At 41.7% G+C, this 12,130-nt stretch overlaps 1 protein-coding gene across 1 annotated transcript in view; it reads left to right on the top strand.

The window, feature by feature from the left end:
* Positions 1-12,130, top strand: part of HECW1 (HECT, C2 and WW domain containing E3 ubiquitin protein ligase 1) — a 314,499-nt gene that overhangs the window by 63,745 nt on the left and 238,624 nt on the right. The window contains exon 2 of the mRNA XM_007187728.3: positions 3,588-3,912. Coding sequence (XP_007187790.2) covers positions 3,588-3,912 — 325 coding nt within the window. The remainder of the gene's footprint in view (positions 1-3,587; positions 3,913-12,130) is intronic.

Here is a 12,130-nt window from a genome sequence, read left to right on the forward strand (position 1 = left end):
ACTAGGTGCCCTTGATTACAACCAATAATTAGAAAATTATAATGTTACTGAAACTGTTACTAATATTCTTGTGGTTTTCTTATCCATGTCTATTACCTATCACCAATGTAAGAGAAGATTAAGGACGTTTGAATTACTTGATGGGACGGAGAAAAAACTGGGAAAAATTTAGTGATACCGTTAACTTCCTCATCATCCATCAAGTGGGAGAGCCTGAAGAAAGAAGGGAGATCTCTGTCAGACAAGATTTGCCTGAGAGATGAAGAAGAATTGTGAGGTTGTAAAACATTGGAATCACTGTCTAGGAAGAGAGTGGTCTTTTGTCCAGGGCTATTTAAAAACAGGACAGATGCTCATCTATCTCCCACAGTTCACATGTGAAGGGAGAATGATTAAATTGCTTCTTCCAGCCGGATGAGTCTATAGTGTAAACTAAACACATGTGAAAACCTGGGGGAAACATGGCCACAAAGGAACCACACATTGGGAACCAACTATCCGCCTGCTGCATTGCAGAAGCAGCTGTTGTGAGCCTTTGACAATAACACCTGTTTAGGACATGACGGCTTAAAGTTTGATGTTAGCCCTCTTCCTAGGTAACTTTTTGTCTATTTTTTCCACCTCTGCACCATCTACTACTAACTTATCACATCGTTCTGTATCTTATCTATTTGTATTAGTCATCTTAAGCCCTTTCTGGAACAGGAAGGGACATAATTGAATAAAATAAATTCTATGAGTTAAAGTTTTTAGCACTTTGCTTTGTGTGTGCCAGATGTCATGCAGTTCCAGCAGGAAACACTGGCCTCAGGGCCTTCGTGGTTTAGGGCAGAACACAGACAGGTCAACTGGCAATAATACAATGAGAATCCTTGCAGGACAATGGGATTCCTGTGGGATCGTGGTGCATAAGGTCCCAGTCTCTTGGGAATGGGAAAGGATGTAAGGAGAGGTTATAGCAGAGCTGGTGCTGGAGCATAACCTCAAAGCAGAATATAAATCCTGCCTGCAAGTGTGAGTGGGGAGGATGTGGGCAAAGCTGGGGTGGGGTGAGGGGAGCGCGGTCCTCAAGGAGCAGCGTTGAGGCTGCCCTTCCAGTACCAGGCAGATATCATTATTCCAGTCTAGTAAATTACTGACACATGTCTTCCTTGACTCATGTTTCCTTCTATGCTTTTGTTCCCACCGTGTGGACAGTGTCTGGTTTCCACGGAATTCTAATAATAATACCACAGCAGAAGTGTCTTCAACAAAAGAAAAGCACGCTGTAGTCTTTTTTGAGGCCCTGACTGACACGGCATGGATAAAAATCTCTCAGCCTCCACATGAAGGCAAAAATATCCCACTCAGGCAGTAACCTGACAAATAAAGGGAGGCTTATTTACCCAAAAAGCAAAAGGAAGATTTATCAAAAAATTGGTAGCTAGGACACCTTTCCAAACATGCTAGCCTGTTCAATGTTTGCAACTTCAGTTTTGTAAGAGGAAACCTGGAGGGTCATGACTAGGAATGATTTGTGGGTTTGCTGTTGAATGACTTCAATTGTGAGTCTCTGGGGACAACATGAGGTGACCCTTGGCCATCGCGGGAGCCTGGCTGACTGCCCGGGACCTCTGTTTCAGTAGTATTGAATATTTTAGTAGTAGATTTTTATTTATTGAGCACTCACTATAGTAAGAGCTTGGCTTGCATTATCTCATTAAATTCTGACAGCAACCCATTTATAGATGAGGAAATAGAGAACTAGAGAGATCAAGTAAGCTGTCCAGGGATACACAGCTTGGAAACTGGGAGGTGCTGCTCCAAATTTGCCCATAGTTTGGTCTAACTCATAATATATACTTGATTATCTCATTGAAGCCCAAGTAGTCATTTTTAATCTCCATGATAATACTGTAAGATGCTATTAGTGCACGTAAAGTACGTGTAAACTGAAGAAAGGTTATGCTCTAGCAACAGCCTTCCTTGTTTTGGAGGTTTTACAAAGGTCTCTGAACAAAGCCCCCTGAAGGATAATCAGGTTACTGGGATCCTCCTGGAGCTGCCCTGAAAAGGCAGGGTGCCTGTGAGGTGGGTGGGCTCTCCGTGTTTCCTGGGCTCAAGGCTGTGCCTGTCTTCCTGAGAGGTGGACTCGTTTCCAGGAAACACCGTGGTCCATCTATTTTCATACTGTTGCAGTGATGAGCATTTTTTTTTTTTTAAACATAGGACATATGGTACCAATAGTGTGATGAGATGCTTTCTGAAGTCTGGTTTTTCCACCAGTAGTAACTCCATGGTTACCACCAGTGGGGCTAGAAAAATTCCTGACGAAAGACTCAGATAATGAATGAATAGGCCCGCCATATGGCCATTAAGCCCCAAGACTCCAAATGCCAACGCTGTGCTTAATCAGGTTAATAGACTCTTTACAAATGCCCTGGTCTTGGAAGATGGAAAAAGTATAGGCCTAAATTACTGCTAAATAGACTTATATAATCTGAAGAGTAGACTGGTGCTGGGGTCTGGTCCTTGTGGCTGGTAAACAAAAAGTCAATAACTTGCATTTGATTGATGTGTATAATAAGTTACAGTCTCTGGGATCTAAACTGCATGATTCAACACATTTTAAGGCCTTAATCTTCTCTTCTTGAAAACAAAAGTTTTATTGTTGTACAACAGCATGTACTTTTATAGCCAGGAACCCCAAAAATGTACATTTAAATCCCAATTGTAGTATACTTTGATGAAGTCAAAATCACCCTTGCTTGTTTCAAAGAAGAATCCCTTGTTCTAATTCCACAGGATGCCCCTTTCCCCATGTTTTCAAAGCTATCTGCCTCCAAAACAATCGAGTCATTGCTCTGCATCAGCTCAGCTAGTTTTAAGTGCTCCGTGTTGTAAACAATAAAAAACATGCATTTTTTTCCTCCACAGATGCAATGTTTTCTACAATAACATTGGCTCTGAGGGAAACATGGTCCTCTGAGATTGGGTTTTAGTGAAAACGGTGGTGTTTGAAGATTACTAGGATATCTGAGATCCTTATAGGAATTTCAGGTGGTCCAGAGACATTCTGTAGAGTGAAAAAGCTGTAAATGGAGAAAAAGTGACTGCCTCACCCAGCAGGGACCGCCTCTAATTCTGAGCTGTGCGTAGGGTCTTGAATGCTGCGGGGATCACTAAAATGTGCAATGATAATAGCCATCATTTACCCTAAAGAAGGGTAAAATTGGATCCAATTGGATTTATGCTGGAGAACTCAAGAGATGGCACTTTTTTGGGGGGGGAAGTCACACCTCCAGGGCCATTCTGCAGACATTCCTGGCCTTCTAGTACTAAGCAGGCTAGAGGAGGCTGAGACCCCAGCAGAGCGCAAATGCACGGCCCCTTGGTGAGTGTGCATTTAGCTCTTGCCTTCCCCGCATGAACCAGAGCTGCAGCATTGGCCCCAAGGAAGATGCTCTCTGTCTATTTCAAATCTTCCTAAAAGGGCTGCTCTGTCCCAGCTGGCTTCCCCCAGCACATCCTCCCTTCCCTGTGAAAACAGTGACTGACGCTGTAGCTGGCATCTCCCGCCCCTGCTGACTGTCTGTTTACCCCGACAGAATCTGTACCAGAACAGGTTCTTAGGCCTGGCCGCCATGGCATCTCCATCCAGAAATTCCCAGAACCGACGCCGGTGCAAGGAGCCCCTCCGCCACAGCTACAACCCGGGCCAGTTCCACAGCATGGCCATTAGGACCGGCCCCCATGGCGCTGTCACCATCCCCCGCTCCACCAGCGACACCGACCTGGTCACCTCAGACAGCCGCTCCACGCTCACGGTCAGCAGCTCCTATTACTCCATAGGGCACTCGCAGGACCTGGTGATCCACTGGGACATAAAGGAGGAAGTGGACGCTGGGGACTGGATTGGCATGTACCTCATCGGTGAGTAGAACAGCACTTCGTGCCACGGAAATAGTGGTCTTAGCGGTGTGGTTTGGGCATCCAACAAGTACGTTAATTCATAATTCACTTTTACGGATGCTTTACTGTTTCAGCAAACTTGATCATTTCATGAAAACGCACAATTCACAATCAGATGTGTTATACACCACATTTCTAACACACGGAGGACCGCACATGAGGCTTCACCTGCCAGCTCTGTTCAATGGAAAAGAGTCATGAGATGGCAGGACGAGGTGTGGTTGAACACAAATGTCATTACCATTTGCAACTATAGGAGCTCTTCTGCTTATGTGTAAGTTAATATGAGAAGCTTGTGTTTAAATCCATGTGTCTGTGAGACCAAAGCAACACCGTATACGCAACCAAGGTATGCACATGTATGTGGGGTAGCTAAGGAACAGTTGTGCTGGCTGAAAGGAGAGTGACTGGAGAAAATAAATCTCACAAGTTTGAAATTATGAAGAGAAATTGACATGAAAATGTATTTCATCTATTTTACCTGGTGGAATCAGATGTGGTGAAAATTGACACATTCATGCTGGTAAATCCACAAGTGAAGGTTGTAATTGTTGGTGGGGTGAGGGGGCGGTTCAAGTTCAACCGAGGCCAGGCCTTCTGCATTCAGTCTGCACAACGAAACATTTGCACATTCAGGCACACAGTGCCGGATTTAACATCATTGACTATCAAAGACACCAAAGGATTGTTATGAGTATTTTATGACCGGGATCATTTTTATGATAAAATTCGGGGACTCTTGTCTGACTAACTAGCTGTCAGGGAAATTTTTTTGGCTCTTTTGAAGGTTTTGCAGTCAGTTTGGTTAGTGTATTTACAATACACACATTACTGTAAAGATGGAAAAACATAATTTTTGAAATTGTTACACAAATAGTGGTTACTCAACTAAATTGGACTTCCAAACAGGTAAAATTTAATTGGCTTTAAAACTAGTTCTGGAATCAGTGTTTGACTACCATCAGTCTCAAACAGAGCCTGCAAAAAAAACAGACCACCAAGCACATTTTGTTTAGTCCGTATTGCTTTAAATTTGGTTAGTTGTCAATATTTCAAAAAGTAGAGATTTCTTGCTGAAATCCACCTTTCTAGCTTCTTGTGAAAAAGCCCTCAGTTTGGCTGACTGAGCCCATAATTCCTGTGGCTCTAGTGGGCTGGAGTCAAGCGTTAACTTCCCCCTTTAGACTAGCCTGCACCCTTCAGTTTTGTCACAGGCTCCTTGCCACCTATTCCTACTTTAATGATGATGGTTACTTGTTCAGCACCTTAGGCAGTTAGATTTTTGGCCCCAGATCTAGTTTTGAAGCAGCTCTTCACAGCTGTACCTTCCTGCAGTGGTGTCAGTGGCATTTATTTCTCAAGTCAAGGAACAGCTGGAGTAGGAGCGTGGCAGGGGGGAAAGGTGGATACCTTCATCCATGGGGAAGGGATGGATGGATCTGGAGCTCAGCCCTAGATCCAGGCTGGGGTGTAGATATGGGATAATTGGCCTTGAGAGTAGAAGAATTCACTCGTGGATTGGGTGTAGAAAGAAAGCACCAGAAGGTCCCTATCAGAGAGAGAGGCAGAAGAGGAACTCAAAAAGGAGATGGGGGCGTGATGGAGAGGTAGGACGAGAACCAGGGGACCATGTCATAGAAGATGAGAGAGAGGGTGTCTGAGGAAGGAAGGGATGGTCGGCAGGATGAAGTGTCCGGAAGCTCCATGAATGAACGAGATCTGGTGTTAACATGACATTTTGACTGAGACAGAAGTAAACACGGTTCATCCTCTGAGAATCTCAATTTGACAGTTTATTCTTCTCACAGTAGCTGCACATATATAACTGTGAAGTGATTTAATGCAAAATGCCAACACTTTCAGCAGAATAGCATTTCAAAAGCAACTTCCAGATCCAAAATTCTCCGTGAATCTTAAAACTTCATCATTGGTGGGTCCTTAGTAACTCATCTGCCAGATTTGCCGTGCCTTGCCAAAGAGCAAATCATAGAGCTCTGTGATTTCATCTAATCTGTCATTTCACAATTGAGGAAATGCCAAGTCAGTGGTTCCCAATGCCACACAGCTGCCTACCCTGGAGGCAGACCCCACAATGACCATGAGGACATCTTGGCACATTTGGGTGCAGTATCACGTACGGGCCATTCCACATCAGTGGACAACCTAAATGTCCCCGTGAGGCCAGGTTTGTGATGCTTTCAGCTCTGCCCTCCAGAGCTCTCCGGACAAACGTGACTTTTCTCCTGCCATAGTGAGTGAGATATCTGGATTTGGAAGGGGATGTGTGGCCTTGCTCACTGACACTGTCACCGAGTCACCAGTGCTGTCTTTAGCCAGGAACCCAGCGATGGGACAATAAAAGCATTACCATTACTTTCACAGCGAGATTGCATTTGTTTGCCCTCATTTATGGAGTGGTTCCTGAACTAGAGGAGGCGTGATGAAGTGTTCTCTCCCCTAGTGACACAGAAAGGGGAAAGGTCCTGGGGTTTCAGTGACAGCTTGACCTGGCTTAGAATCATCCTCTGCCACTGGCTGGATGTGTGGCCTCAGCCAGGTAGTCACCAGAACTTCAGGCTCCTTATCTTCAAAATAGAGAAATAACTTTCTCAGGATCATTGAATGGAATTGATGAGATACTGTGTGTTTACTGCCTGTTGATCAATAAATTGCGTCTTGATTTAACTTGTCAGGTAGCTCTAGTCTCTGGCTGCATTATGGCAAATTACCCTAGTTTCCAGGCTTCATTCAGCCTAACCATGGCCCTTAGACGTGTGCTCAGTTGTTTCAGTTGTATGTTATAGACAAAAGCTTCTTACCAAACCCACAGGGACCTGGAAAGAGATCTGAATTGTCAGTAAACAGGCAGAAGCTTGTGATTTGGTCAAAAACAAGTACATAGTGACAGATTCGCTAGTCATCAGTATTCCTAGGAAATAGTTTTGCAATTATTCATTCAGTAATGCCTACTTGACTTTGACAAGTAAAAGCTCATTATTTGTGAGTCCTATACTTAGTGTTAAAGATTCAGCACACCGAGGGAACAGTATTGTATAACTGGATTAGGATACATAAATTGAAGAATACAATTAAGACCTCTAACCATAAGAATGCTAAATTAATTAGAGCAGATCTATTCAAGTATTTTTCACCTCTTCATTTTACGTTCCAGTATTTTAAAGACTTTAATATCTTAAAACCCTCTTTAGGGGGCTTCCCTGGTGGCGCAGTGGTTGAGAGTCTGCCTGCTAGTGCAGGGGACACGGGTTCGAGCCCTGGCCTGGGAGGATCCCACATGCCGCAGAGCGGCTGGGCCCGTGAGCCACAACTGCTGAGCCTGCGCGTCTGGAGCCTGTGCTCCGCAACGAGAGAGGCCCGCGCATCGCGATGAAGAGTGGCCCCCGCTTGCCACAACTGGAGAAAGCCCTCGCACAGAAACGAAGACCCAACACAGCCAAAATCAATCAATCAATCAATCAAACATACGCATCTGATTCAAGATCCTCATTAAAAAAAAAAAAAAAAAAAAAAAAAAAAAGAGCTAAAAAACCCTCTTTAGGATGATCAATTTTTTTAATAGCCATTCCTTTGACTCTGTTGGAAGGAGCCCTTATCAAAACTGCTGAAACATGAAGTAAGTATGCAATTAAAATTATGAACATATAATTGAATAGGTAAAGTAGGCATAATATGCTCAAACTAGCCTTCTTATAAATTTAGCATTTTAATAAATCATATCATTATTATACCATGCTATACCATGCTGTCCCTATACCATGCTAGAATTTGCTCAGTAATTTAAATCATAATGAAACTAGAGTACATTCATGCATTTAAATTTCAACAAATCAAGAAATGATAACTCAGAGCAAAATTAAGATTTAAAATTTCCTAAAATGGCATCTTTGAAGGATCTCCATAGACTGGTGCCTGAGGACATACATTCTCTTCCATACCTTTTGGCTGCCTTATCTGTGTGAGGTTAGAGATTATGGTCTGTATCAAACTGATTATTTTTTAAATTTTTTTGAGACTTCTTCTGTGACCTATCCCTGCTCAATGTTTATAAATATTCCATGTATGATCATAAAGTGTATTTTTGTTGTGAATAAGGTTCACTCTATCTATCTACCTATCTGTCATCTATCTAGAGATAGAGAATATCTTATATAGAGAGAGATATAGATATCTTACACATAGATATCAATATATACAAAGATTTAATATACGTGTATATATAATATTTATATATAAATATTTTTATGTTATATAAATATACAGTGGTAACAGTTCCCATAGAACCATGCAAAACAGGACACAATTCGGATATGTACAAGTTTCAGTTCATAGGGTACCTCACAAAGCAAGGATCCTCTCTCTCTCTCCCTCTCTCTCGTGTGTGTGTGTATTTAAGTTCAATCACATAAATTGTATATTCTAATTTTCTGCCTCTTCCATTTTTTGAATGGAGTGTCTCAAAATCTCTAGACAAAAATTTTGTTTTAATTGATTCATCTATTTCTACCTTTGCTTCTGTAAGTTTTATACTTTGCAGATTTGATGCTGATTACTAAGTGCATGAATGTTCATGATATTTACATCTTTTTCCTCTATAATTTCTTACAGGTTATTATTACAGATCTGCCGGTGCCCCTTGGGCTATTCTCTGCCTTGAATTTTGTTGGGGGTTTTTTTTTTAACTATTTAAGGCTGCTAGTCTCTCTGTTTTCTTCTGCTTCATATTTACTTCATCTGTCTTTTCTTTATTTTCAACCTTTATCTTTTTTTAAGTGTAGCGCTTTGTGTGTGCTTTTTTATTCTGATCTGGGTGTCTCTGACTTTTAATTGGCTAGAATAGCACATTTATATTCATTATACTTACTGTTCTATTAGGGCTTATTTTTGCCATCTTTCTTTAGAGTCTTTATTTACTGTGTTTTCTTTTTGTTTCTTTGGTTCTTCTTTTCTGCTTTCCATTAGATCTGTTGATTTCAAAGTTATACATTTTTTATTGTTCTTATGGACTGCTTTTAATCATAGTCTAGTGGGTCTCAATCAAGGGTAATTTTGCCTTCCAGTGGACATTTGGTAATATCTGAAGACATTTTTGGATGTCACATTGTAGGGGGTGTTTCTGGCATCTGCAAGGTAGAAGCCAGGGATGCCACCAAACAGCCTATAATGCACAGGACAGCTCCACCACAACAAAGATAGCAGAGTTACCCAGCCCAAAATATCAACAGTGCCAAGGTTGAGAAGCCCTGTCTAGACCACCATATTCACCACCATTTATTTTTTTAATCTTATCAATATCTCTTTTTCCAGCAGACTAGTAGTTCATCCAGTTTAGTTTCATATTCCTTTGGTCTTCCAGGACTTTGATTTTCCAGATATGGACACTTTTCCTTTTATCCTCAATATCCCTTAGTCTTTCTTGTATATTTTTGAACTTTTTTTCTAGAAGTGTTTCTCAATCAGATCTTCCGGCTTCCTAATCCATTTTTCACCAGAACTCATATACACTATAGTAGGATAATGCAATGATGGATGAAGGCATGAATATAATAGCCACAAGAATAGCACTCATGTCCTACACATTAGTTTCAGTGGATTTCACTTATCACTCCATGGGGAAATAGTTCTATGGTTAAATAAGGATGGAAAAATCTGCCTACATTGCCCGACTTTAGAGACTCACAATATATATTAAAGGTTTGAGAAGCTTGGAGTAAGCAGCACACTTTACTTGGTTTAACCCAGCATTTCCTATACTTTCTTGAGCAAGAAACACTTTCTTATTTCCCAATATTTGCCTGTCAGATGTTCCACTGTGGAAAGCCACACATTAGGAGTTACGGGAAGTTATAGAATAAGTACAGAAACCCAACCCTTGCCCTTAAGAAGCATTTAATGTGCTGAGCCTTAAAATGTAATGTTTTAGGATGAAAGCTAAAATTTTCTCTCTGGCTAGACACCTGCACACAGAAACTCCCAGAATGCTTCCTTACGGACATCAACTCTTGAAGAACTGAAGTTTTTCTTGTACATCAGGCACTCTATTAGAATATAGAAGAGCTGAAGCTGTGCTTCCTAATTATGTGGCACAACCAGTGAGAATACTTGTGTTCAAAGAAACAATCTGAGGGAAAAGCCACAGAAAACAGAGTGGCACTGATTTTTAGGGCCTCCCCTGCCATTTATCCTTAGATTCCCTTCCTAGTACAAGAGAACAGAGATTCTACATCCTTGGCTTTGTATTGTGAAAGGCAAGTAGATTCTCCCCAGATCTCCTGGCCTGCTATTTGGTAAATCCATAGTCTAGAGATAGTGGGAGAATCCTTGGAGATTTTTCTGAGATTGGTTATCAGAAGGCACAAGTTCCTCTGCGAAACGGAGGCAATGTTGTATTTTTTCTGTTGGGCTTAGGTAGTGGATCAATTCTTCCTTTAATTGCTTCTGTGCTCACTTGCCCATTCTGTTCTCAACAGCAATAGTCTTTGTTGTATACTCTTCTATTATAGATTAAAGTGTAGGAAGCACAGCTCTAGTTTTCATTTTGAAGAGAAAGCAAGATAAATACTCCTGGTTTCTTAGATGTGCTTGTTTCTGTAAGCTTCACTAGAACTTTGTGATTCAAAATTTTGCAAAGATCTTTTCTCTATTGTAAACTGTGGAGCAGGAGGGAGGATTCTTCACACTGGAAGAAAAAAAGTATCATCCAGCAAATACAGTCTTTTTTTTGAGAAACTTAATACATCTCTATATGTTCTGTACAAAATGAGTAATGCAAAAAATTTAAATAGTACTGGACTAAGCTAATGTTTCAGGTTACTAGTGGTTTTGCACAGTATCATGGAGCTTTGCCATAGAGGGCCGTATTTTTAGCCCATACTATAAATATAAATAGCTGCTTATTAGATGTCTAACACTGTTCTGAGACCATTACCTGTATTAGTTCATTTATTCCTCACAACAGACTTTGAGGTTGGGATTAATATTATCCCCATTTTGTAGTGAGGAAGCAAAGACACAAAGGGATTAAGTATAATGCCTAAGATCACATAGCTAGTAATGGTACCCTAACTACTTCTCTCAAGGTGGCTGTAGATATCCCTGTAATCACACAAACATTGCTCGTACAAAAACTTGTACCATGACAAAGGATGCAGAAAAGGGAACCTCGCAGTGGGGAGCCAGGGGGCTGGCATTCCTCAGTGTGATGGAGGGCAAGGCTTGGTCCCCATCATCCATCCCAGCCCTCTTCTCTTCTCCAGTGCCTTCCTCTAGTGTAGACTCTGGTCTCTGAAAATTACATCTCTCAGTCTCCTGTGCAGCCATGTTCCAGATGCAAATTTGGTCCCTTCATTTAGATGCACCTGTGCAAGTTTGGGAAGGCGGAAGTGAGCTGGGTGGTTCCTCCTGATGTTTAGCCTGTGGTTGCCACAAGCATGGCTCTGAGCAATTAAGCTTTTCTATCACGGTGTCCTAGCGTCCCCTCACTCGCTTCCTGGGTGTGAACAGGCAGCCCTGTGGTGGTGGCAGGAGTCTCCTCAGCTTGCCACTGGCTGGTCACTCTCTTTGTGGGTGGAGAGGCGGTTGCTGAGGCTGTGCCTAGCGTCCATTTATCTAGTACCTAATTCTCTGCATAAAATCCCTTACTGCATAAAATATCTGGTCTGATTCTGTTTTCCTGCATCTGACCCTGACAATACACTTGGATTCCCAAGCAAAGGTTAGTAACTTCTAACAATTGGCAATACATGCATTGGGGGAGGGAGCTAACCTCTCAGCACAGATGGTCCCGGCAAGAATACAGACTCTTCTATTTTCTTGCGTGATATTTGCTATGAAGTGTTACTGTTACAATAAGAGAATGGGATACTCATTAGGACCAACTGGCAGTCTCTTAAAACGCGTTTAAACCTGTACAGCGAAATGTATCTCTTAAAACGTGTTTAAACCTGTACAGCGAAATGTATCTCTTAAAAGGCGTTTAAACCTGTACAGCAAAATGTATCTTGTTCTCTTTAAAAGGTGTGTTACTTTGCCATTCTCTTCGGTTTTTTCTGATTCTTCCCACTTACTCACGCCCATCCTTTTTTCATTTGTGCCCTTGTGGTTCCTTGATATTTAACCCATTCTTATACCCACTATCTTCTAATGAAATTGCCTGTTTTCT

This window comes from Balaenoptera acutorostrata, chromosome 7, assembly GCF_949987535.1.
Source record: "Balaenoptera acutorostrata chromosome 7, mBalAcu1.1, whole genome shotgun sequence".
Taxonomy (NCBI): Eukaryota; Metazoa; Chordata; class Mammalia; order Artiodactyla; family Balaenopteridae; genus Balaenoptera; species Balaenoptera acutorostrata.